At 41.6% G+C, this 26682-nt stretch overlaps 1 protein-coding gene across 2 annotated transcripts in view; it reads right to left on the bottom strand.

Annotated features, from left to right (window-relative positions):
- Positions 1-971: 971 nt before the first annotated feature.
- SLCO5A1 (solute carrier organic anion transporter family member 5A1) overlaps positions 972-26682 on the bottom strand; it is a 161341-nt gene continuing 135630 nt past the window's right edge. For both annotated transcript variants that reach the window (XM_004602403.2, XM_004602404.2), the window contains 4 exons: positions 18182-18341; positions 16335-16576; positions 13272-13336; positions 972-9069 (listed from right to left, as the gene is read on the bottom strand). In XM_004602403.2, the coding sequence (XP_004602460.2) occupies positions 8615-9069; positions 13272-13336; positions 16335-16576; positions 18182-18341 (922 nt within the window). In that variant the 3' untranslated portion in view covers positions 972-8614. The remainder of the gene's footprint in view (positions 9070-13271; positions 13337-16334; positions 16577-18181; positions 18342-26682) is intronic.

Below are 26682 nucleotides of genomic sequence, written 5' to 3'. Positions count from 1 at the left end.
TTTATTTACTCCTCTGGAAATAATTCTTTTTTATGTGTTTGAGATTCCCCTTTTTGTTACCAATTTTTGGGTGTATAAGTTGGTCTTCTTTGGAAAACATTTTTTAATGACCACAGGAAACTATGTGGCAGTAATTACTCCCCACCCAATACTTGCCACTGACTTACACTTCTAGGATCCCAGCCGGTTGTGTGTGTGTGTGTGTGTGTGTGTGTGTGTGTGTGTGTGTGTGTGTGTGTGCTGAGAATTGAACCCAAGGCTTGCACCGCCACCGATGCAGCCTGGATGGTCGCAGCAGCTCTGGAAGCACAGCTCACCCTGCATGGGAGCATCAGATCAGGAGTCAGTTCAAGGCTGAGAAAAACAAACGACCAAAACAACCTTCGGTCTTCTCTCTGGACTCTTCCTGGCCGCAGTAACTGCCAGGGCTCTAAACCAATCCTACGTGTTCCAGAAGACCCCGCTTCAGTTGTTGGGAGCTGGGAGGTCCCCGAGACACTGTGCGGAACAGATCCAGAAGAACACGTCACGGGAATGAGAAATCAATGGCTGTGCTGTGAAGGCCCCGAGACTGGGAGGGCAGCCTGACTCAGCCTCCCTGCCTGGATAGAAACCATTCTCAGGGCACACCATCCTACAAGCTCGAAGTCTGTTTCCATTCGGATAGATGTACAGTGGACGATTTAAAATCATTCTCTTTGGTAACAAGATGAAAACGGACTACAGCAGGTTCTTAAAACGACAGCCCCAACAGTGTACCTGGAAGTCGTGCTGAGGGCTTATAGAAGGGAGAGACTTGTAGAAGGGAGGTGACGTCTGCCATTTTCCAGAGTAAGTAGAGGGCAACTGAATCCAATCACATACCTAACCCCAACAGTATGCATTGGGGGAGGGGATGGGAGCTGATCACGTAGACATTATTGATCCAGTTCTTTGAATAAACACACAAACAAAAACACTACGAGGCAAACTCCTTTCAATCTAACACACTTTATTCTCTTTTTTTTTCCACTTTCTCTCTTTTCAGTGATCAAGTATTTAAGATGTTGTAAACCAGGATTCATTAGTACATCGACAATAGATTTCATTAAATACAAGGAAAGTAATACATCTTTTAAATTACCCTAAGAGGTCTCCAAATAAATATTCATTTTAAAAATCACAAAATCAAACTTCTTTATAAAACAGCTCTAAACAACCTTTCATCACAAGCATACCTCTACACACAAAACACGCACGCCACGCACACACTCCACAAAGGTCCTAATGCCAGTTTATTTTTGACACAGCATTATATAGTTCTTGAACTAAAGAGACAGAGACTGGCCACCTGCTTAGTGCTTCATAATTAACATTTGGGGGCTGGGGGTAGAGGTATTTTTCAAATGCTCACTAGAAATTCTTACCAGTAATTATTTTTCATCTCTAGATACAAGCTTTAAACATTTTTGTTTACCCCTTTGGTTCAATACATCCCTGCAATTGCTGTAATTTTCAATACTATCTTCCTCCTCATTTTTTAAATATATAAGTACAATACCAGAGAAAGACAATGCCTTCAAATATCCCAATATGAAAACACCTTATTTGGGTGTAAGCTATTTTGGAGAATAAATAAGAAAAGGTTATCTGAAATATTTTCTCCTCTTTCTGAAATTATTTGGAGCATCTGATTATTCGTCCTAAAATAAATATCAAAAGCACTGAGTTTTTCATAGAAAAAGTATCTCCCCTTTCACTCTTCTTATTTTGCAGCATCAAGTTGTGGGTTTGCTGGAGTTGCGAGAGAAATGAAAGCTTATTTTCTGGGAAGTTCTCCAGATTTTCAAAAGCAGAGCACATGCAGCCCCTTATCAGTGAATTACTATGAATTAGTGGCAAGTTTTCTGTAGTGAACATGCATCAACAAATGCTTTTTAGCACCAAGGCATAGATATACTTCCCATTTTGCTAAAGCAAATACCCAGGGAGGGCTTTTGTCTTACTTGACCCATCCCAAGGTTAAGTAAAAAATGAAGTATTTAGAATAACTTTTTCAGACATACACAGATCTGATTCCAATGGAGCAAGAAGTCTGGGGCAGAAAGAATCAATAGCTTTCCGGAAGGTGGGGAAGGGCAGAAAATAGAAATAGCAAAATAAAGTGTGTGAGTCCACTATGCCTGCCAGCCCAGGCACTCCCTTCCAAACTCTAAAAGAGAAAAATGCAAATTTTTGTAAATTGTCTGAATAACAGAAGGCTCAAACCTAGGCAAATCTGGAACTAATATGGTATAGTGAGAGCTATTACTTAGAATACTCAGTATGCACCTACATAGCAGTCGTTTTGTTCATGTTTCTGTGCTAAGGTATTTTAAGTTCATTGTAAAAATCACAAAATAGAGTTTACTACTAGCTTGGGTTTGAGCTCTTCTATTGCTCTTGGGCAGACTACAGAATTGCTACAAATGCTTCAAAACAAATTGAAATCCATTTACTCTTCTTTGGAGCATGTACAGATGATACACAAGAGGCTCCAAGGGAAAATGTTCATGCTCTGTCAAGAATGCAAATTGGAATTTCAGGCTTAGACAAAAAAAAATAATAAAGTCCTTGGTAGTTAGTGAACGTGTAGAACTGTCATTGCCTTTACTGCATCCTTTTCCAGGTAATCCCATTCTCTGACAGCTATCATTTCCAAATGCATGCTACATGTTTAGTACCACAGCTACTAAGAGTAAGATTTGGATCAGAAGTTTGGTATCTAACATACTAACATGAAACTTTCATTGACCACATAACCCTTTGTACTTAAGTTCATTAAAACTTGACATTAGGGAACTTAACATGAACAGTCATCAAAACTACTAATAAAAGTGTTAACATCTGAGGGGCTGGAGCGATAGCACAGCGGGTAGGGCATTTGCCTTGCACTCGGCTGACCCGGGTTAGATTCCCAGCATCCCATATGGTCCCCTGAGCACCGCCAGGGATAATTCCTGAGTGCAGAGCCAGGAGTAACCCCTGTGCAGAGCCAGGTGTGACCCCCCCCAAAAAAAAAGCAAAAAAAAAAAAGTGTTAACATCTGAAAGAGGAAGGATGGAAAGAACACAGTTGAAGTCCCAAAAAACTCAGATTTGAACACCCCCATCCCGACCCTTCACGTCCTCACAATGCTTCATGGCAGAAACTCTACTGACATTCAAGGCTAACACCAAATTTGGATTTGTTCTATATCAAATAACTATAAACAAACACTTGAGGTATGTTATGACAATTTTGATTACAACACTTGGTTAGATAAATGTTAGTTTACCTTGAAACCCAAACATTTCATGTTGATGTTCCCTACAGGTTTTTTTTCTAGCATACACAAAGAAATGATACTACTGTATTCTAAGAAACACAGTAGGAAATAAAATGCTGTAACCTCATTGAGAGTCTCATCTTGCCTTTGTCAGTCAAAACTATTGTAATATTCTGTAGTGTAAGAAGTGAGCACTGATGGTGGAGTAACCAGTGTCTGAATTTTTTTGTCCACACAACAATCTTAAGCAAATTACTTCAACTGACCTTCAGTTCTCATGACCTGGTTTTTGAAAAATGAATAAAATTAGTTTACAAAATTATTAAGGACATTGCTATATGTGATTTGTTTTAAGAGTTTGAGCCAATGCTCTGCAGAGTGAACTCTCAACAAATGCTACTTCATTTTCTCCCTCTTCTTCCTCCCACTTTAGTTCTGAGTAACTTTTGACTGTTTACAAGAATTAGATTCATTTAGAGAGGCTTGGGGTTTTGTGATAATGAAGATAACCAACAAGAATGTGATACAACCATCCACTCCCACCCCCTGTGAATTTATAAATTAATAGGTTTAACTCCAGGATATTATATTTGCATATTAATGCCAAATAATACATTAATCTACAGAGTTCATAAAAGAACAAGATGATTTTTCCCCAAAGCTAGTTAATTAGAAGTCCAAGCTCTCAGAAAGTGGTAATTAAAACTTATAAAAGAAACTATGACTTTAAAGTATCATGACCAGTCTATGAACAAGCATGTAAGCACTTCATATATACAATTTACTGGTGCTGTCTACAAAATAGTCACTTTGGTTGACAGTTATTATTGGAATCCAGAAAAGTTGGGGGACAACTCTGAATTGGTACTTATTCCTAAATGTCAATCTCCCATGATTTTTGCTAGTCTATATTCACCAACAGCACATCAATGATATACCTGCTATTTATAAGCATCAGATACTCAGGAAGTACAATATTAACATTGTGGTGTGGGACCAATTTCTTTGGGTTCCTGGTCTAGTCATCCTGAAATTTCGTAGAGTGGCAGGTAGTAATTAGATAAATATTGAAGAACCTGATTACTACCTAAAATAGAAAAATGGAGGCTTCCCATTGACACCTGGTGAGCCCATCACTTTCCCTAGTCTGGAATTCTGAGAATGGATCCTTTTCAATAAGTGCCATCAAGAAGAAATAAATTCTAAATGTGTTGTCTGATAGGACTGGAGCAATAGCACAGCGGGTAGGGCATTTGCCTTGCACACGGCCGACCTGGGTTTGATTCCTCTGTCCCTCTAGGAGAGCCTGGCAAGCTACCAAGAGTATCCTGCCCACATGGCAGAGCCTGGCAAGCTCCCCGTGGCGTATTAGATATGCCAAAAACAGTAACAACAAGTCTCACAAGGGAGACCTCACTGGTGCCCACTTCAGCAAATCGATGAACAACGGGACAACAGTGCGACAGTTGTCCGACAATTTGGTAGGGGCACATCAGATTGGACGGGATGTAATATAGGAGCCAACTGATCTCGATTAACAAAAACATTAACACAGAAGGCTTAACTTATAACAAGGTTTTAGTAATCTCTCAGACAGGATTTAATGTCCCCATGGTGAGATACAATTTTTACTAATTTTTTTCTAAGGAAATATTTTTTGATCATTCCATTAGTAATTTAATAGTAACAAGAAATATAAATTGGTGTAGGCCTACTATGGAGGCTGGCTTGTGGGTGGTTGGAGAAATTGAAGAGTATGGTAGAGAGAAGGTGATAGTGGTAGTGGGATTGGACTTGGAATATTGAATGCCTGTAAGAAATCATCGTGATTAACTTTGTAAGCTGAAGTTTTAAAATAAAGGTGCAATAGCACAGTGGATAGGGCATTTGTCTTGCACACGGAAGACCCAGGTTCGATTCCCAGCATCACCTATGGCCCCCTGAGCACCGCCAAGAGTAATTCCTGAGTGCATGAGCTAGCAGTAACCCCTATGCATTGCTGGGTGTGACCCCAAAAGCAAAACATTTTTAAAAATTGAAAAATCTGACTGGAGTGGTAGCACAGCGGGCAGGGCGTTTGCCCGGGTTTGATTCCTCTGCCCCTCTTGGAGAGCCCAGCAAGCTACCCAGAGTATATCGCCCACACGGCAGAGCCTGGCAAGCACCCCGTGGCATATTCAATATGCCAAAAACAGTAACAACAAGTCTCACAATAGAGATGTTATTGGTGCCTGCTCGAGCAAATTGATGAGCAACAGGATGACAGTGATGCTGTCCTGTATAAAAATTGGGGCTGGAGCAATAGCACAGCGGGTAGGGCGTTTGCCTTGCACTCGGCCGACCCAGGCTTGATTCCCAGTATCCCATATGGTCCCCAGCAGCACCGTCAGGAGTAATTCCTGAGTGCAGAGCCAGGAGTAACCTCTGTGCATCGTCAGAAGTGACCCAAAAAGCAAATATTTAAAAAATAAAAATAAATAAATAAAATTAAGGTGGGGCCCTGGAGTGATAGCACAGCGGTAGGGCGTTCGCCATTCACTCGGCCGACCCGAGTTCGATTCCTCCGCCCCTCTCGGAGAGCCTGGCAAGCTACTGAGAGTATGGAGCCCTCTCGGCAGAGCCTGGCAAGCTACCCGTGCATATTGGATATGCCAAAAACAGTAACAATAAGTCTCTCAATGAGAGATGTTACTGGTGCCCACTCGAACAAATCGATGAGCAACAGGATGACAGTGACTGATTGTTAAGGTGGGGGAAGGGTGGGATGGGACAGAAAAGAAATTTTAAGTGTATTGAAATATACAATCTTGTTATACAAAAGTTCCAATCCTACCAAATTCTCTTGATGCAGTTCCTTAGCAACTGAAGAAATGGGAGGATTAACAAAATACCATTTCCCACCAACCTTGTTCAACAGAAAGGAAACTTCCTTTGTAAAGAATCGAGGATTTCCATAAAGGAATATGGAAGCTCCACAGCAGAAAATGTGTATATACTCCTTAAGATTCTCTGAAGACCTTCAATATGCACCAAGCTGACCAAAGTTTCCCAGACACAGGTGCAGTACAGGCAGCAATGGTTCTTGGGACATAGCTTAACAAAACTGCTCAAAGGGAAGTCTTCATACCCTAAGAGCACTGACTTTCAAAGGTTAGGCTTTAATCTAATACTCTGAACTCTCTCCACCAATAGCATGCAGCCAAGAGACCATCTAACCAATGCCATTTTAGGTAGCAAGGAAAATAGTCATGTTTCCAGGGATAATCATATTAATCCACCGGTGCCATCAAGGATGAGATGCAAAGAGCCTGAATCATGGGACAATCAGATCCCTCTGTGGAAGAGCAGGAACCATCCAAGGATTCCCCAAATTATCCCCAAATATTCCCCAAATTATCCCTACCTAAATATAAAGTCAATGGCAGAAACAGATCATAATTATATTGTTTGGTGTTTTTTTGCTTTTTGGGTCACACCCGGCAATACACAGGGGTTACTCCTGGCTCTGCACTCAGGAATTACCCCTGGCGGTGCTCAGGGGACCATATGGGATGCTGGGAATTGAACCTGGGTCGGCCATGTGCAAGGCAAAAACCCTACCCACTGTGCTATCGCTCCAGCCCCTATATTGGTATTTTTTCCTTATAGTCTCTCCCAAATCTGAGTGATGGTTCCTGAGGAGTCAGATCTCATGAGTTTACTTGCTCTCATCAATCCAGAGTACTACTGTCAAGAAACATTTTTCTTAAGAGTCATTTAAAAAGCTTTCTGTGTGGTGCCCAAGTCGACATGTGCTGAGAGAGTGAAAAGGATGATGGATAATGAATGCAGAGTGCATTCAGAGACAGAGAGAAATCTCAGAACCACCGCAAGACAGAACCAAAGGAAGGTTTACAATGATTCTATTAGATATAAACTAGGAGTTGGTGTGACAGACCAGTTTATTTTAAATTACTTCCTACTACTACTTAGGGTCATGTTCTATATCCAGCTCACAAATCTCCTTCCTCTATATTCAAAGTAAATTTTATGTCCCAGATACAGCTTTATTAATTTTATTTATCTATTTATTTTTGTTTGGAGGCCATACCCAGTGGTATTCAGAGCTTACTCCTGGCTATGTTCTCAGGAATCACTCCGGGCAGTGCATAGAGGACCATATGGGTCCGAACCCGCCTCTGCTGTGTGCCAAACAAGTGTCCTGCCTGCTGTACAATCTCTCTGTCCCAGCCTTACAGTTTTTAACTACTCAATTCCAAGAGCAATCACAACAATTTCTTGTAATTTTTTAAAGCCACACATTTGCTAGTACTTTCAAGAATATAACTAAAATGACCAGGTGTAATGATCAATTTTACTTGTCTAAAATTTCTCTTTTCAACAATTTCAAGTATCAAGATTACAATTCTTAACTTTCTTTACATGAGTGAGTTCTTGAGAGCTAAAGGAATTTAATTTCTTCAACAATTTTCTTGGATGAGAAAGTCATCAGTTCGTCATTATGCCAATGACAGTTTTTAGCCAGATTGTTTAGCACACTAGTTTTAAAGCCCCTTAACAAAAGTTAAGTTTATATTCAAGCTATCAGGTTTGTGATTCAGCAGCCTCTTTAACTACTTTATGATGGACAGACTGACTAAAAGAGAATATGTCTTATGAAATAAAGTAGCTGTTCCTTTACCATGCAATGCATATGATTCCTTTGAAGCATTTGAAGAATTCTACCTGATTTATAATGCTGCTATGGCTTAAAATGCTATTAACAGTACTTTAAGGAAAATTTGCTTCCTCTTTTCAAAATGATTTCTGTTTTAGTCTATGAAAGCAAAGATAACATGCTGCACTTACATTTCCCCAATCAAATTGCATAGTTGAGGCAAATTCATTTGTGCTTTGTTGCAAAACTCACAGTAGGTGCTCATATCTTAAAAACTTCCATTTGTACATGAAAAGTCATGGTCAAGCCCACCTTGTTTTGGAGTGTATGCTAATGGTATGTGCTGCCATTGTACTTCCCATGATTCTGTTCACCGTGTACCCCAGCCTTATACCCTATGAGAGCATAAGCATTGAATTATCATAGCATAATTGGTAACAAATCTATCTAAATGCCTCCTCTTTTGGAGAGAGGAGGAAGTAAAGGCTCTCAGTCTTGTTGAGGTATCCAGCCCTCCATCAGTAGTGGCTGTGTGTACTAAGTTTAGTTGGTTTGAGGATTGTGTCCTTAGAGGTTAAAAAAAGAAAAGAAGGCACGGTGTTTCACAAGTCACCATACTCGACTCAACCAACAAAAACTGAGGCTCCCGTTTCCAGGCTTCCAGAAGGATGCTACATGGATGCAGGGCTTTCTTCCAGCCCCGGGTCCGGGGAGGAAGTTATTGCTTCTGGGAAGGGCCCCGGATAGGTCTGTGCTATGGATTGGTTCCCTTTTTGCAGACTGGTTTCTTCCTGGAATTCTCCCTGGGTGCTGAAAGCGGGGCATGATCTAGTCCGGGCGTATTTATTAGCACTGTCGGTGTGGACCATCTCACTCACAGTGCTCAGAGGAAACTCTCTCCACCTCTGCCTCTGCAGGCCGCCCTCCTTGTACTTAATGGAGTACCAGGCCAGGAAAATAAAAATAAAGCCCACAAATTTGAGGCCAGCCGCCAAACCAAAGTAGACGAAACGAAAGGACGTCACGTTGTACTCCCAGCAGGAGCCTTGCACTCCACATTCCTGTTGCCAGAGCATGCACGTGGTATCGATGACAGCTCCAAAGTAGATGGGAGTAGGAATGTATGCTAGACGGGTGGGGGAAAGAAAACATAAAGTACTTAGCACATCAGAGTGGACAAAACAGGCTTGAAAATGAGCAAGAGACTTGGGTGCTCTAAGACAAAGGGAGTGGTTTTTTAGAGCAGCGTCACTCTTTTCCTTGCGATTCATTTATTTTTTAATTGAGAGACTGTGAGCTACACAGTGACAAAGTTGTTCATGATTGGGTTTCAATCCAGCAATGTTTCAACTCCAACACTTCTCTTCCCTAACTACCTGCCATCTTCAACATACTTATGGCAGTCTGCCAGCCTCGGGTCAGTCCTCCTGGATGTTTCTGTCCTTGAATATTGACTGCACTTATTTGTGGGATAAAAAAAAAAAAAAAAACAAAAAACCACCCACAGCATAAGACTAATATCCAAGTAGCTTAACTTTTAACTCTTTTTTGGTTTGGGGGACACAACCAACAGAGCTCAGGGCTAACTCCTGGTTCTGTGCTTAGGAATTACTCCTGGTGAGGCTCAGGGGACCATATGAAGTCCCAAGGATCAAGCCCAGGTCAGCCTCATGCAAGGAAATGACCTAACTGCTATACTATCACTCTGGCCCCTAGTTGCTTAAGTTTTTTTTAAATATCTTATGTCATCTCTTATATTTACTATAAAACATTGACAAAACCATAACCATTTAAAAATCTTTCAGCTCACAACTCAGACAGAATATATTATCAATTCTGAGACTCAGCCTGATATAGCACCTGGAGTTGGAGAAGATCTTCGAAACTCAGGGGCCACTCCTGGTGGTGCTCAGGAGACTCTATTTGGTGCTGGGGATTAAATTGGGATTAACTGCGTGCAAGTCAAGCATCTTAACCTCCTGTACTATCTCTCTGGTTTTGTTTTTGCTTCTTTCTGAAGGCTTTTTTGGTTTGTTTCTTTTGGGGGGCAGGGTCCACACTTGGCAGTGCTCAGGACTTACTTCTGGCTTTGCTCAGGGGTCACTCCTGATAGATGTGGGAGGTCATATGGGGTGCAGGGGTTCGAACCCAGGTTGGATAAGCGCAAGACAAGTGCCTAACCTGCTGTATTATCACTTCAACCCCTGAAACTTCTTTTTTAAAAAAATTTTTTAAAGATTATATAGGTAATTTATTAGAATTTACTATATAAAATACCATACCTCTCGGAGAGCCCGGCAAGCTACTGAGAGTATCCCGCCCGCACGGCCGAGCCTGGCAAACTACCCAGGGTATATTCAATATGCCAAAAACAGTAACAATAGGTCTCATTCCCCTGACCCTGAAAGAGCCTCCAATCGTTGGGAAAGACAAGTTAAGGAGAGGCTGTTAAAATCTCAGGACTGAGTGTAATAGAGATGTTACTGGTGCCCACTTGAGTAAATCAACGAGCAACGGGATGACAGTGATACAGTGACAGTGATACAGTGAGACTTATAAAAATATTTACCAATAACAATGCAATTAAGGAATGCTTTTAAACCTCAAATCAGATTTTGATGTTGAACATTCAAGAGGTGATGATGCTTGGACCCTTTTTCATCCCCTGAAATTTAGTGCATTTAATTCCAGTGTGTTAGTCCCCATGTGCCAAAAGAATATGAGGAAAGCATTGTCCTCTGTAAGCCAAACACCACATCATCAAATGGCAAGTCTAAAAAGGCAGTTGGGTCTGGAAATAATTATGGCATGAAGTTCCTCTTTGAAACCTATGAAACATCTGTGATGAGTTGTGACTTTGTTGTTCAAGTTATAATTTTTTTTTACTGCCATAAGAAAGTAAGTCAACCAAAATAGTCTTTCTTTATCATGTATTACTCCCTTGGCCAAAATGCACCCCATCCCCAACTGACTCACCCTGCAAATATCTACCCCTCCTTTAAATATGTGGGTCTCTTGGGGGCTATTCTACTCCCATTACATTTTATATATATTGTTTTTATTTAGTATATTAACTGTCACATAAAGTTTTAGTCACTCAAAAATATTACCCCTAAGCTCTTTGATAACTTTTATTCTTTATTTCCCAAGGATTTATCAGATCAGCCCCTGGATCCTCAATAAGTTTATAGAAGGAAGTGATGGAAGGAAGGTATTGAAGGAGGGATGAAAGAAAGAAGAAAAGATAGAAGGGAGGGAGGGGAAAAGGCTTGGTGGGATAATAGTACAGGAATTGACGATTAGCCAATTCCCTAATTGGCTAATTGAAACTCATTTCAAAAGGGCCTGCTCTCTGCAATTAAAGCCTAACATTATTATTCCAGAAGCCAATGGATAAACAGATTTGAGCCTGCAGTGACATGACACATGGAGCCTCATGGGATGGGGGTAGGGCTGGCCCTTTCCTCCCCCACCCCAACGAGACCCCCCCAGTCACCGCCCACGAACAGCCTCTCTAGCTCCTGATCAAATTGCTTAACAGTCATGGTCCCAGAGCCTCAGAAACAAATCTTGGAACCCAGCAGCTTTTGGCAAAAATCTCTCCAGATTTAATTATTAAAATTCCAGAATTCTAAAACCACACGGCTGCTACTGTGGCTGCATGATATCATATGCTATTCATAATCAGCAATAGAAAACAGACTGTCTAATGTTGCCTTTTTGACAGATACAAGTGTTGGGGTAAAATCTCAAATAACAATAGTGGGTCTGTTGTAGAAATATTGAATGTAATCAAAGTATAAGAGAGAGTAATGTGGAAATCATCTGCCACACAGGTAGGGGGAGGGCGTGGGATGGGGGGGTATGCTGAGGTTTTTGGTGGTGGAAAATGTGCACTGGTGAAGGGATGGGTGTTTCATCATTGTATGACCGAGACTGAAACCTGAAAGCTTTGTAACTGCTCTCACAGTGATTCAATAAATAAATTAATTAAAAAACTTAACATTATTAAAGTTCTTAAAACTCTACATTCCACAGCTAGTAAAATGTGGCTAGAGCAATAGTACAGTGGGTACGGTGTCTGCCTTTCACGTGGCCCACCCCGGCATCCATATGGTCCCCTGAGCACCACCAGAAGCAATCCTGAGTGCAGAGCCAGGAAAAAACCCTAAGCATCACCAGGTGTGACCCAAACAACCCAAACAAACAAACAAAACCCAGAAGTTCATCTGTTGGTTTATCTCTACTTTTTCATAATCAACAGAACTTAGGGTTGCCAAAATATTCAGTGCCTGAGATGCTCTCCCTCCACATTTTCTTGATGCTGCATTTATTGACTTACCTTTACCATAGTGAGTCACCATGCACTGTTGATAGACTCAGCCAAAAGGAGAACATTTTTTCTTTTCCTATTTAACTACTCCTTTACTAAACAAACTTCCTTCTTGAAAATACAGCTTTTAATAGAAATACAAGGTAAATTCTTCTTTTTCCCCAAGCTTTTAAAATATTGTTTTAAAACTTTCCTATTCAACACATTTTAATGTTTATGCTTTCAGTAACACCATGGCACTGCATCACTGTCCTCCAGTTGTTCATCAATTTGCTCGAGCAGGCACCAGTAATATCTCCATTGTGAGACTTGTTCCTGTTTTTGGCATATAGACTATGCCACGGGTAGCTTGCCAGGCCCTCTGAGAGGGACGGAGGAATTGAACCCAGGTCGGCCGTGTGCAAGGCAAACACCCTATCTGCTGTTCTATTGCTCCAGCCCAATAAGTTATAAAATTCATAGTTTAGGTAAGATGATCACAATATTGTTAACATTTTTGGTATTGATAACCAAGATGGCGGTATAGCACAGTACTGTACTCTCAACTGCACTCCGATTTATCACCACATCCTCAGGTCCTAGCATCAAACCCCTGGCCTGGTTGGCCAAAATCACTAAGAGTCACCCCTGGGTCCCATGAGTTCTCTTGAACCTCTCTACTGTCATCCCCAAAAGAACCCAAAGGAGAACTGAAAGTCCAGAATCAGAAGGGCCATCATAACTCTTGGTACAATATTTCTCACAACATGAGGAACTGAACCCAAGTTTGTGCTCAAAGTGAAAAAGAAACTTATTTAAAGTTGGTTTAGTTCTGTTTCATCAACTGACAGAGCAAGTTGACTTTTAGAAAATAAGGAAATTGCCCTCAACAGTAGTCCAGTAAGCCCTAGCTGCTAATGCAAAAAAGAGACTTGACTGTTATTTTGAAAGCACAGGGGGGATTTGCTATGTGCAAGGAGGAACGAAGAAGCATACTTGGAAATTAAGAAACATACCAAGTGTTCTCAATAAAACAAATTGCATTCCCAGCGCAAAAGGTCTCTCCTCCTCTTCAACAGACCTGAGTGAAGGGAAAGAAAGATGGTTACAACAGTGGTCACAAAAAATAAATGTTCAGTCATTTTTTGAACGTGATAGGACACAGCCTGGCACCAGAGAGAAGTTGTACCGATTTCACCTGCTAGAAATATTAACAATAGCCAAGCAAACCTGCTCTTCGCTAAATCAGTGAGTAAAGATCGTAAAGATCTTGCCCCCATAAAGATACAAAGAAACTCTATCAGCTCTAATGGTTTCCGGAAAATTCTATACAACAACATTTCTAATGAGGGTCATATGTTCCCCTGCAGGGAGCCAGAATATTCCAAGGAGACCACCCACTGGTAAAAGTCATGTAAATGGGGGTCCATGACACAAGAATGGGGACAAATGATAGGCGGGAGGGGGTGGCACAGGAAAGAAAACAAAGAGGGTCCCGATAGGAAAAAAAAGAGTTGAGAAATGAATATAGAAGGTGAAGCTTTAGTGGCAAAAGATGGAGAGAGGCTGTTGCTGCTTTTCCAAAATTGATTTTAGTTTTTAAAATAGCATTTTATCCCGGGGCTGGAGAAAGAGTACAGTGGATAGGGAACTTGTCTTGCACATGGCAACCCTGGGTTCTATCCCTGACATCCCATATGGGCCCCGAGTACTGCCAAAAGTAACTCCTGAGAGCAGAGCCAGGAGTAATCCCTGAGCATCACTGGGTATGGCCCCAAAACAATCAAACCAAAATAAATAAATAAAAATTTATCCTAACTACTGCTGCATATTCCCCATTTGTCTGTACTTACTAGGTAAGTATACATGCTGAAAATTACTCTTATCATGTCTTTAAAAAAAATTTAAGAAAGCATAATAAAAAGATATAGGAAATAGGTCATAAGTTACAGCCACTTCATTTTCCCTTCTTTTCATAAAATGGATGCTTTCCACATGGCAGGAAGATTAGTCTATTGATTTTGCAACTGGCAAAGATTAAAGGATTCCTTTTCCAGAATTTTGGGATAGAAGTCAAGTGATGATTTTTTTATCCTTCAGCACCCTAAAACAGGCAACCCTTAACTGGGTTATTAACTCCCCTCGTAGATATTAAGTTCAAAGCATATAGATTAGCCCAAGCTATTTAAATGACAAGGTACCTTATCCTTCCTCCTTCCTTCGCATACACACAGGGTTCAAGGTCCATGATACCAACCAACGTGTGCCAGCCTTCTTTCCCCAAATCTGTATTTCCGCAGAGCAATTTGTGCAGTGCTGTACCTATGGCTGTCTCTCCAGCGATACTTACTGATGCCTACTAAGTAACAGGATGAATAACCCTTCGGATTTGTTCCATGTTGCTTTCTTACTAACAAAGACAAAATTGGCTTCAACAGCCTCCCATAGAGGGATACCAGAATATGCAAGATGAGCAGTCCTTTGCTCAGCTAAGCTAACTCCACTGGGCCCAGACACCCAGTATTGTGAAAGACAAAGGGCCCGGGGAGGAGACAATGGGAAGAATAAGGACTGACTCCCTAACCTTGCCCCTTCACTGTTCTGCCGTGCCAAGTCCCTAAAACTGTTCTCCCTGCCTCACCACACTACCCATCCTCTCCTTTGCCCTCTGCAATTTCTTCTTTTCTTTTCCAAAACTTATTTTTCTTTTACTGTTCTTGGGGTACCATAGTATTCATGCCTATGTGTTTAGTGCACAAAGTAACTGCATTCCACCACCAGCATACCTACTGCAGCCTTGACCGGGTTCATTTAGAAGTGCAGGTGGGGGGCTAGAGTGATAGGACAGTGGGTAGGGCATTTGCCTTGCACGTGGCTGACTCGGGTTCAATTTCCAGCATCCCATATGATCCCCTGAGTACCGCCAAGAGTAATTCCTGAGTGCAGAGCCAGAAGTAACCCCTGTGCATCACCAGATGTGACCTCCCACCCCCAAAACAAGAAGTGCAGGTGGTGGGGCCAGAAAGATAGACAGGACAAGAGTTAAGGCACTCGCCTTGCATGCAGCTGACCCTGGTCCATCCTTGGCATCACATATACACACCTAGTACTGCAAAGAGTGATCCCTGAGCACAGAACCAAAAGGAAGCCCTGAGTACCACCAGGTGTGGCCAAAAACAAAAACCAACAAAAAAGAAAGTACCAGTGGTAGCATCTTCTTTCAAAGTATCCACTTAAGATACTCCCAATTCCCTTTCATGCACAGTAACAAAAATCCCTCAGACAAATGGGATCTATAACATGGAAAAGAAAGCACAGCATGAGCAACTGAAGCCCGGCATTTCCCAACCTGCTCTTTCCTTGATTCAACTCCAAAATATTTTTGCTGTTAGAATAAATAAAAATCAGCATGTTGACAGGTAGATCCAGCCATCAGCTGCCACTGATCCGGGAGGAATTAACTTTTGAGATGCGTGCAGGAAATATTCTTGGCAGTGGTCATGACTTAGCAACTTCCCCAAGGGACCTCTGGCTTCCTCTGGGGCCAGGTTTCTTGACGCTAGGTGGGCTGGCTTTCAAATCCCCAATGTGAACTTCTCAGAATCTTCAGGCCCCAACGGTACCCACAAGAAGCTTCATTCAACAATCAGAACATAACTCATCTCTATAAAGAAAGCTCAGGGGGACTGGAGCGATAGCACAGCGGGTAGGGCGTTTGCCTTGCACGCGGCTGACCCTTGTTCGAATCCCAGCATCCCATATGGTCCCCTGAGCACCGCCAGGAGTAATTCCTGAGTGCACAGCCAGGAGTAACCCCTGTGCATCACCAGGTGTGACCCAAAAAGCTAAAAAAAAAAGAAGAAGAAAAGAAAAAAAAAAAAAAGAAAGCTCAGGAATAGGAGAGACACCAAACTTCCTGTCCCTTCTCTTACTGCTCCCCTTATTTGCCAGGGGAACCTCGGGACCCTTTTCTGCACTCTTCTGACTTTCTCTCCACCACATCAGGTCCCAGTACTAGAAAATAGATTCTGGCAAACTTGAGTAGGTAACACCCACTAGAAGTTGAATACCGCACTCACCTGAGCGTGACTATGATGGCTGAAGGTTGGGCACATGCTGTGATAAAGGTGACGATGAACAGAAAAACTAAGAACGGGATGAGGGTGTTACAGGTGCGTTTACACTTGCCAGATACAGCATAGCCATTCTCGTTAAGATACGTTTTCACAATGACCACGCGGAGCTGGCTGCGCTGTCCCACGGTGGGGGGAGTGATCACTTGCCGGCTTTGAACACAGGTACATTCTGTGTAGTTCCTTATCTGAGTGATAATAAAGATCAGTTATATGACCATCACAGTCAAAATCCAGCCTAGGAAGATCAAGACAAAGTTCAGTTCAAATACTAGAAGCAATTCTGTATTTTGCTCTTTCATGTGGAGGATGCCACTGACAAGACCTTCAATGCTACAAGTAAGAGTCCAAAGACAGATGTCAGAGTCTAACAATACTGAAATCTACCAGATCTGTGCTCACTTTGGCAGCACATATACTAAAATTGAAATATACCAAGTCAAAGCTAAAATTTGTAAAAATTTTTCCATACCCAATTCTATAGCATTTACATTCCACTTTGGGTCATAATTATATGCTGCTTGTAATATTAAGTAACTCTTGAACCTTCCATTTATGGAAATCTTTTAAAAGCAGGAACTAATTCCTTTTAGGTTTTGTGCTCTCCAAAGCACTAAAGATTACCCAAAATACACCGAAGAAACGAAATTAAGTATTTACGTAATGAATGCAGACAATTCCTAATCAACTATGATGACTCTGAATAACACGAGTGAATATATCATTGGCTATTTCATTTGAAACCAGCTAGTTTCAGGACCTGAATTATTTTCACCAGAATGGGCATTTTATTACAAGCTATCAAACATGCAGGCAGTGGGAAAATATGATGAGGACCAAATATAAAGATGGGGAGCTATTTGGTCATCTGTATTAAGGAACAGTTATTATTCCACAACCAGCATTTTATATCCATTAATATTATCTATGCTTTTATTTTGTTTCTCTCTACACAACAGATGAATGAGATCATCAAGTGCTTATCCTCCTTCTAGATTACTTCTCTCAGCATGATACTATCCAAGTTAGCAACAGGAATTCCTAATATATAACTCTAATTTCAAACTTGAAATCAAGAAGCTATCCCCCGAGCATGTAGGCAATGATATTTTCTTTCATCACTTGTGCAGACCTAACAAAGGCATTTTAACTTTTTCATTAGAACAACCACATACAAGCTGTTCTTGTGCAAGGCAGAAAAGCCATTAAAAAAAAAAAGTATGAAAACCATGTCCCACACTATCTCAGCCTATTTACAATTGCCAGGGAAGGGAATTCTCAAAATAGCCTATTCTAGAAGTGTCAGAAATATATTTACTCTAAAAGTAGTTCTTTGTATTTTTAAATAAAGTCTACACTGGCAGTCAATGAGAAATAGCCTTAGCCCATCTTCACAGACTCATCAGGAGAGGAACTCTCCAATTACCTCCTATCAGCGCCAAATGTGGTCATCTTAACCTTCAAATCCATCACAAGGATGCTATCAGAGTCAGAGATGAGAAACCTAACACACAACTTGATCAGGTTTCACTGAGTAAGCACAGAACATAAAGTAGGGAAGGGCTGATAGAGAATGAAATCGCCCTATCCAAATGTCTCCGTCATCCTGGAGAGAACGGGGGCTGGTAGCATCATTTTCTCCAGTCTGGATTTCTATAATAAAGAATTCTATCAATTATTTAAATTTTTGGAAAGAGGATACTGAAATTAAACAATGGCTTATGAACGCTACACTTCCTGCTCCCAGGCTGTGGGAATTAATATTCATACAGAAATTGGTGGAATATACTCACCCCAGTGCTTAGATTGCCACTGTTAACACAGCCAGCCAGACAAGGGTTAAAGTATGTGATTCCGTCTGATCCACAGACTGGTTTATACTCGTGTATTTTACAACCACAATTAACGTTGCAGCTTCCTGTTAGATTTCTATGAGGCATAGTGAGAGAAGGTCTAAGAAAGAAAAGATTATGAGCAACATGGTTATGAAAGTACAACTAATAGAAAAGTTCCCAATATTAACTAATTGTCCATTTTAAAGATTACAATCCCCTTAAATCAAAGCTATGGTGCCATGGGTACTGGAGAGATAAATACAGTGGGTTTAGTGCCCGCCTTACATTCAGCGACCAGGTTTGATCCCCAGCATCCCATAAGGTCCCTGAACCCTGAGCACACAGCCAGAAGAGTAAGCACTGCGCACTGCCAGGTGTGGCCCCCAAGGAAAAAAAAGCTATGATGCTATGAAGTAACTACTTTAAAAAATTATCTTTATTACTTTAAAACAAACCATAAAGAAAAACATTTCAATTTCCTGGTACCATAGACTTTGCATCCAATTATCTGTGCATCTACATAATAATGCTGTAGACCCAGTCCCATTGTACATATTAGTTAGTTGCTCTCTCTCTCTCTCTCTCTCTCTCTCTCTCTCTCTCTCTCTCTCTCTCTCTCTCTCTCAACTCATCTGGTCTCAAGCTCTTTTACAAAATGCAGGAAGTAGCTTCCTGTACCAAATCAGTTACATCATGATGAGGGTGTAAGCGTAGAACCCATCAGTCACAAAATACAGGTTCTTCATATAGAAACCTTTACATTGTTGAAAAATAAATTACCCCCCCCCCACCACCACCACCACCACAAAAAGATACAGAACTTTAGAAAATCAAAAGGAAGGAACATCAAAGATGAGGAATCACATCAATAGTCTAATTCAGATAACTAGAGAAGGAAGATCAAAGAGTTCTCACTTAGGAACGCCTCTATGTGAATTCACAAAACCCAATGGGGTGGGTTTTGTTTTCTCAGGAGATCCTCATGTCAGAGTCAAAGACAGGCTAGACTATAATAGCCATCGTGAAATCAATTCAGAAACAAAGAAAGTAAATGGAAGGGCAGGCAGATGAAAGGAAAGGAAGGCTAAAGGGCTGCAGGGAGAGATGTGGGGAAAACAGGAAAAGCAAAAGTAAGCAGGACCTTGGGCTCTAGGCTATCACACCCAGTGATCTCTTCCCTTCACTTTAGTAATTACTATTCTTAGATGTCATTGATGAAATATTGATCCTAAAATCACATGAGTTAACAATATTTCAACCTTCATTCACCATTCATCTGCCCATTGTCTCAGCATCCAATTTTTTTCCAAGAATTTTTTTTATTGGATTGCTGTGAGATAAACCCTTCCAAAGCTGTTCATGATTAGATTTCAGTCATACAGTGTTCCAACACCCATCCCTCCACCAGTGTACATTTCCCAGCACCAGCATCCCCAGATTCCCTCCCATCACCCCCCACCCCACCCTCAGTCTGCCACTATGCTCTATGACAGGCACCTCTCTCCCTCACCTTCTCCCTTTCCCTCTCCCTCTCCATCTCCCTCTCTCCCTCTCCCTCTGCCTCTTCCTCTCTCTCTCCCCCCTCTCTTCTTCCCTCTCTCCCCCTCTTTTTCTCTCTTCTCTCCCTTCCTCCTCCCCCACCTCCCTTTTTGCATTGTAGTTTGCAATACAGATACTGAAAGGTTGTCATATATATCCCTTTACTCACTTTTAACACTCAGACCTTGTCCAGCATGATCATTTCCAACTATTATTGTCATACTGGTCCCTTCTCTATTTTACCTACCCTCCACCCCACACACTCTTGTGGTAGATTCTTCTAACCATTGACCAGTCCTCCTAGCCCTTGTTTTCCCTGGCCTTGGATATTGGTCTTCTATTATATATTTTTTACATACTACAAATAATGCTGTCATACTATACCTGTCCCTCTCCTTCTGACTCATTTATTTCACTCAGCATGATACTCTCTATGTCTATTCATGTATAAGAAAACTTCATCAGCATCCAATTTTGAAATCTGTCATATGCCGGGAGCTACTGAGTGATCTGTTTTATGGTAGTGGAAGGATCATGACTACAGCACAATTCATCTTATGGTACACGGTAACTGCGTTTCACCACTGCCAAAGTGCCCAGCTCCCTCCGCAGATGTCCTTATGTCACTTCTAGTTCACCTCTTCCTCCTCTCCCCTCACCCCAGCTGCTTACTAGCCTGAGTTTTGTAATTGAGGAACAATTTTTCATTCTCTGACACCATTATTTTGTTTTGTTTCTTTACATACCTAAAATGAGCAAGATCATCCAGCATTTGACATACTTTTTATATTTTTAATTTGGGGGGTTCTGGGGTTTTGCATAGTGGTGCTTGTGGTCTACACTGGCTCTATGTTTGGGGGTTGCACCCAGAGTTTTCTGAGAGACCACGAAGTGCCAGGGATAAAACTGGAGTCAGCTCTGTCTTTTTTCTCTTCCACTGCAAGAATTACTTCTAAGGACTACGCTGAGTATCGCTCTCCCAGTAGCCTAGCCCATCCCAACCAAATGTATCAATCTATAAACATAAAAATGTAAGTCTATATATATATATATATATATATATATTGTTTTTACAAACTTTTGACCATATGGGGTGCAACTTCCACACTGATAACTGAGTTCTCACATTTTAATGAAAGAAACAAATTCATAGTAATACATTTTATCAAGAAAGCCTTCAAAATAAAGAAAAATGGGGGCCTTGGGGAAGGTCCCATGGTAAGAAACGCCTGCCATGCAAGAATAAGCTGCAGGTTTAATTGCCCATGCTTCTCACACACGTGCACCAACCTGGATCTGGTGGAATCCCCAGCACCATAACAGTGTGTGATCGAAAGACCACCACTGCCAGGTGTGTGCAAGCACCACCACTAAAATATGTGCCAGCAGCTCAACCTGTAGCTACAAGCCCTCGTGAGCATGTGTGTGCACAGCCACCGACCCTAATGAAAACTACACCATATACAAACACGACAATGAAAGGAAATGACCCCCCCAGGGATCAAAGACACAACTAAAAGCACCTGAGCCCCCGGAGCAGCTGGGCTGAGTGTTAGAGGCTACAGACAGATGCACCAAAGATGCACTTGGTAAGAAGCACTCGAGGTAAGCATGAGAGTGAGCCCTGCTCATTGCAATAGTGGAGGGAAAGAAGAGTGGGAAACAAGAAAAGTCGACTCTTCATGTCACTCTACTGAGAAAATTTTATCACACATCTTATCACAGGTTGTTAATAATTATGCTCATTTACATCCTACCACCTTAGAATTCAAATGTGCCTCTTAAAAATGTAATTCAGGGGCCGGAGCGATAGCACAGCGGGTAGGGCGTTTGCCTTGCGCGCGGCCGACCCGGGTTCGATCCCCGGCATCCCATATGGTCCCCCAAGCACCGCCAGGAGTAATTCCTGAGTGCAAAGCCAGGAGTAACCCCTGAGCATCGCTGGGTGTGACCCAAAAAGCAAAAAAAAAAAAAAAAAAAAGTAATTCAGGGCTAGAGAGATAGTACAACGGGTAGGATGCTTGCCTTGCATGTCGCCAAATTCATTTTGATCCGTGGCACCCCAGATGGTCTGCTGAACACTGCCAGGAATAATTCCTGAGCCCCACTCACAAGTTACTCATGGCTCTGTGTTCAGGGATCACTCCTGGTAGGTGAGGGGGACCATATGGGCTGCCAGGGAATTTTAAGCCCAGGTTTGATGGCACGTGCAAGATAGGCACCATATCTGCTGTACTCTTGCTCCAGTCCCCAAAATATAATTCTTTTTTTTATTTTATACTGTAGGAGCGCTGCTATTTATTCATCCAGCGATTAAGCTGATTGAATCAAAATGTAATTCTCTTTTTTTTTTTTTTTTTTTTTTGCTTTTTGGGTCACACCTGGCGATGCTCAGGGTTTACTCCTGGCTCTGCACTTAGGAATTACTCCAGGGGACCATATGGGATGCTGGGATTCGAACCCGGGTCAGCCGCATGCAAGGCAAACGCCCTACCCGCTGTGCTATCACTCCAGCCCCCAAAATGTAATTCTTAACATCAGTCTTCCACACGGTAACCTCTGTCCTCCAGGTGACCCTTGGCAGAGTCATGACACATTTTTCTTTGCCATAACTCAGGATTGTTACTGGAACCTAGTGAGTAGAGTCCAAACTGTGCCTACGCATCCTATAATATGTAGACTAATCCTTTTCCTACAGGAAAATATTCACTGACCCTGATCTCAATAGACCTGAAGCTGAGAACCCTTGTTCAAAGCCTATTACTACATTCTACGAATGAAGAAATAGAAGTTCACAGAGGTCAAATGATTCGCTGCGAAACTTATCAGTGCTATGTTAACTGGCATCATAGAAAATTATTCTGTGCATCACTGTTCTCTCCTCCAATACAGGAACTAAATTGCAAGCTATAAGCATATAAAAGTGTTTTAATGTGTCTGCATGCTTAGTCATTAAAAATGACAGGCTTCAAATCCATACAATATGATTCTTACTATTGCTGTTTAAAAGTTACAAGGAACTTCTTGTTAGCAGTATGCTTTGCATTCATTTATGAGTCACTGATTTCAAACACCTCTCTTTATTGGCACATCCAGTCAGGAGATAGGAATAAAAAGATTACATCAATGGATGTTCAAACACATTGATGACAGGAAGGCAAAGGGTTTCAGGAGTAAATTCTGGCAAAAGCAACTCAGTTCCTGGACATCCTCAGATATGCTTGCTTTTATCAGTTAATGATGTCTGATGCAAATAAATGATACAATACAAACTGCTCCAAGAAAACCAAAATAAGGAGCAAATATTAATTGTAGTGGAAATAAATGAATGTATTTATTTATTAATTATAAATAAATAAATTTATAATGAATAATTGGAAAAGACATTTGGATAAGAATTGAAGAGATGTCACAGGGGTAAGGCTCTTGCTTCACACGCACACTGGCTGACCTGGATTTGATCCCAGGCACCTCCAGGAGTAAGCTCTACACACAAAACCAGCAGTAGCTCCTACTTCGGGCAACAAATATGAAGAACAAATTCTCACTAGTGTGGGCTAAATATATGACCACCATCACCCCCACTGAGAAAAAAATCAATCATTATGGAAAAAAAAGTCTTCTTGGCACACAAACAATGCTGCCAACCAATATGGCCAATTCTTTATATTTTGCCAGAAAAAAAAAAGGAGACCCATTATTATATTTTTTTTTTTTTGCATTTGCTTTTTGGGTCACAGCTGGCAATGTTCAGGGGTTTCTCCTGCTCTGCACTCAGGAATCACTCCTGGAAGTACTCAGGGGACCATATGGGATGCTGGGAATCGAACCTGGGTCAGCTGCGTGCAAGACAAACGCCCTATCCGCTGTTCTATCACTCCAGCCCCAAAAGGAGACCCTTTAGTATCTCTCTAGCCCTAAATGAAAGCATCTTTGACAAGTTGGTCTTCCAAATAAAATGTTCACATTAAGTCAGAGACAATGAAAATACTACTTCCAAGTGAAGAACAAATTCTCATGAACAAATGCTTTTTGATTAAATCGCTCAAAGTGCTAGCTGGAGAGTCATACACACGTGATTATTTATTTATTTATTTATTCTTTACTTTATGGGTCACACCTGGCAATGCAGAGGGGTTACTCCTGGCTCTGCACTCAGGAATCACCCCTGCAGGTGTTCAGAGGACCATATGGGATGCTGGGAATCGAACCCGGGTCAGTCGCATGCAAGGCAAATGCCCTACTCACTGTAGTATTGCTGCAGCCACACATGATAATTTAATATAAAAATCATGAAAATTCCAGAACTGGGGAGATTGGAGGGCCTCTGAAATGATCTATTACAACTTGCTTGTGTTAATGAATAGAAAATTATGAGAAGCAAATGACATATCTTGATCCTTAAAGTCACAATTATGAAGCCAAAATCATTGTTGCTTCAAGTGACCAACTATGGGGCGTGGAGGTGTGGATCGGATAGCAAAAGAAGGGAGCAAGAGCAAGCTTCCTGTCCAATCTTTCTTAATTACTTAAGACTCAACATTTAAGGAACATTGAATAGCATAACATATTGCAGCTTAACAAAACAAAAAATTTCTGTGAAAGTGACCTATAATTGGGTACCTAAGGACATAGTCGCTCTCAAATCACACACACACACACACACACACACACACACACACACACACACACACACACACTCCATAATGTGTACCATTAAATACCTATGCTAGGGACCATAGTGTAAGGGGTGTAAGGGTTAAGGCATTTGCCCAACATGTGGCCAATGCTGGTTCAAATCCCAGACCCCCACATGTGACCTCTGAACACTATCAAGGGTCACTGACAACAGGGCAAGGAGTAGCCTCTGAAAACCACTGAGGGTGGCCCCCTAACCCAAGGAAAATAATAAATAAATCCCTATGCTAGCACAACAGCTTCAAATAACTGTCCATAGTTCTGCCTTCTCAAGAATAATGGCTTTGTTTCAGTTGAGGCATCCAAGAGGGGGGCGGGTGAGATCCCTCCCTGCCCCAAGGGACCCAGCCCCAGCAGCGGAAAACCTCCAGAACACAACTGCCACCATGGTCAAGGCTGTTCCACACGTGCTCAGGCCGAGCCTCACGTACGTGGATGTATTCCTGGACCACAAGGCTGCATTTGTAGCCGCGCAACACATCATAAGACACTCCCTACCCATTCTCCATAAGTACCACACCACACTTGATGGGGTTCAAAGTAGGCAACAAATCATAGAGGGAAATATATATGTATGTATATATGCATATATACATAGTTTTAGATATATATACGAAAGCTCACATCACTCAACCTTTAACAACATGTTAGTGATATTCTAAAGAATGTCTTAATGGCCCCTACTAAAATAGAACAATCTTCACACTGTCTCCTCTATGGATACTTTTTTGTAGCATTTTCAGTGGTTTTCCATAACAGACAATATGAAATATATTACTTTGGTTGTGCTTTGGGGCAGGGATTGGGGCTTGGGATAGAAACACCCCAATTTTGATGGTGGGAAGGTATAATGGTGGTGGGATTGGTGTTTGAATATTAACTGTAATCAAATATTGTGAACCACCTTATAAAATTTTTAAAAATTTTTAAAGGGGCTGGAGCGATAGGTAGGGCATTTGCCTTGCATGCGGACGACCCGGGTTCAATTCCCAGCATCCCATATGGTCCCCTGAGCACTGCCAGGAGTGATTCCTGAGTTAATGAGCCAGGAGTAACCCCTGAGCATTGCCGGGTGTGACCCAAAAAGCAAAAATAAATAAATAAATAAATAAATAAATAATAAATAAAATTAAAACAAAAAAGAATAGTGGCTTTTCTGCTTTCTGAGAAAGCTCTAGTTCAGTTTCCCTGATACTCAGTTATTCATGTTTCTAGCATTAGCATCAAAGAGCAGGCTTCAATTCCATACCTATAATTCATAAGTGCTATAAAAAAATCTAGAGAGATTTGTAAAAGAGAGCTCAAAACATCCCTATGACATGGTCAATGGGAGGCTGAGATAAACAAATGAATGTCTAAGGCCCACCTTGGTACCTAACACAGTATAGGCTCGAACAAATATCACTCTCTTTGTCTACACACAGGCAGAGGCATGAACGAATAGCTGTAACACAATCACAGATGTGAAGAGTACATAAACAGCCCGTGGTGCTTCATTTTATCAAAAGAAGCAGCAACGAGAAAAATGAAAGAAGCAGCAGCAGCAATGTTCTCTTCTACAATGGGGAGAGTAAGAAAAGAACTAGACAGATCTAGTTTTCAAGCCTACAGTTCAGCCTGCATGACTCGGAGTCAAATTCCTTAGTGTATGCCTGCAGGAGAGGAAAGCAAGAAGAATCAAGGGTAGGGAGGATGTGACAGCAAAAAGTCACCAGAGGAGTACATGCTTGGACATGGTGATGACCGTGTGAAGTTGCTCATTTTATTGGTAAGCTTTTTTCTTTTTATTTGTGGAACCCACAAAATCGAACAAGGTAGAACTTGAAATGGACATGGAATAACTATCACTGTCACTGTCATCCCATTGCTCATAGATTTGTTCGAGCGGTCACCAGTAATGTCTCTCATTGAGAGACTTATTGTTACTGTTTTTGGCATATCCAATACGCACGGGTAGCTTGCCAGGCTCTGCCGCACCGGCGCGATACTCTCGGTAGCTTGCCGGGCTCTCCGAGAGGGGCGGAGGAATCGAACTTGGGTCGGTCGCGTGAAGGGCAAACGCCCAACCACTGTGCTATCGCTCCAGCCTGGAATAACTATAACTTAGAAAAATGTCTTTTGAATCCAGAATTCGTTTTTGTTTGTATCCACTTAGAGGCGGGTGCTCAGGAGGTCCTGGGGCCCCACCGGTGATTCTCCACTCACAGGGCCGCAGTTCAATG

Source organism: Sorex araneus, chromosome 2 (assembly GCF_027595985.1).
Source record: "Sorex araneus isolate mSorAra2 chromosome 2, mSorAra2.pri, whole genome shotgun sequence".
NCBI lineage: Eukaryota > Metazoa > Chordata > Mammalia > Eulipotyphla > Soricidae > Sorex > Sorex araneus.
The sequence above is the reverse complement of the archived record's forward strand: the minus strand, read 5'-3'. Positions and strand labels throughout refer to the sequence as shown.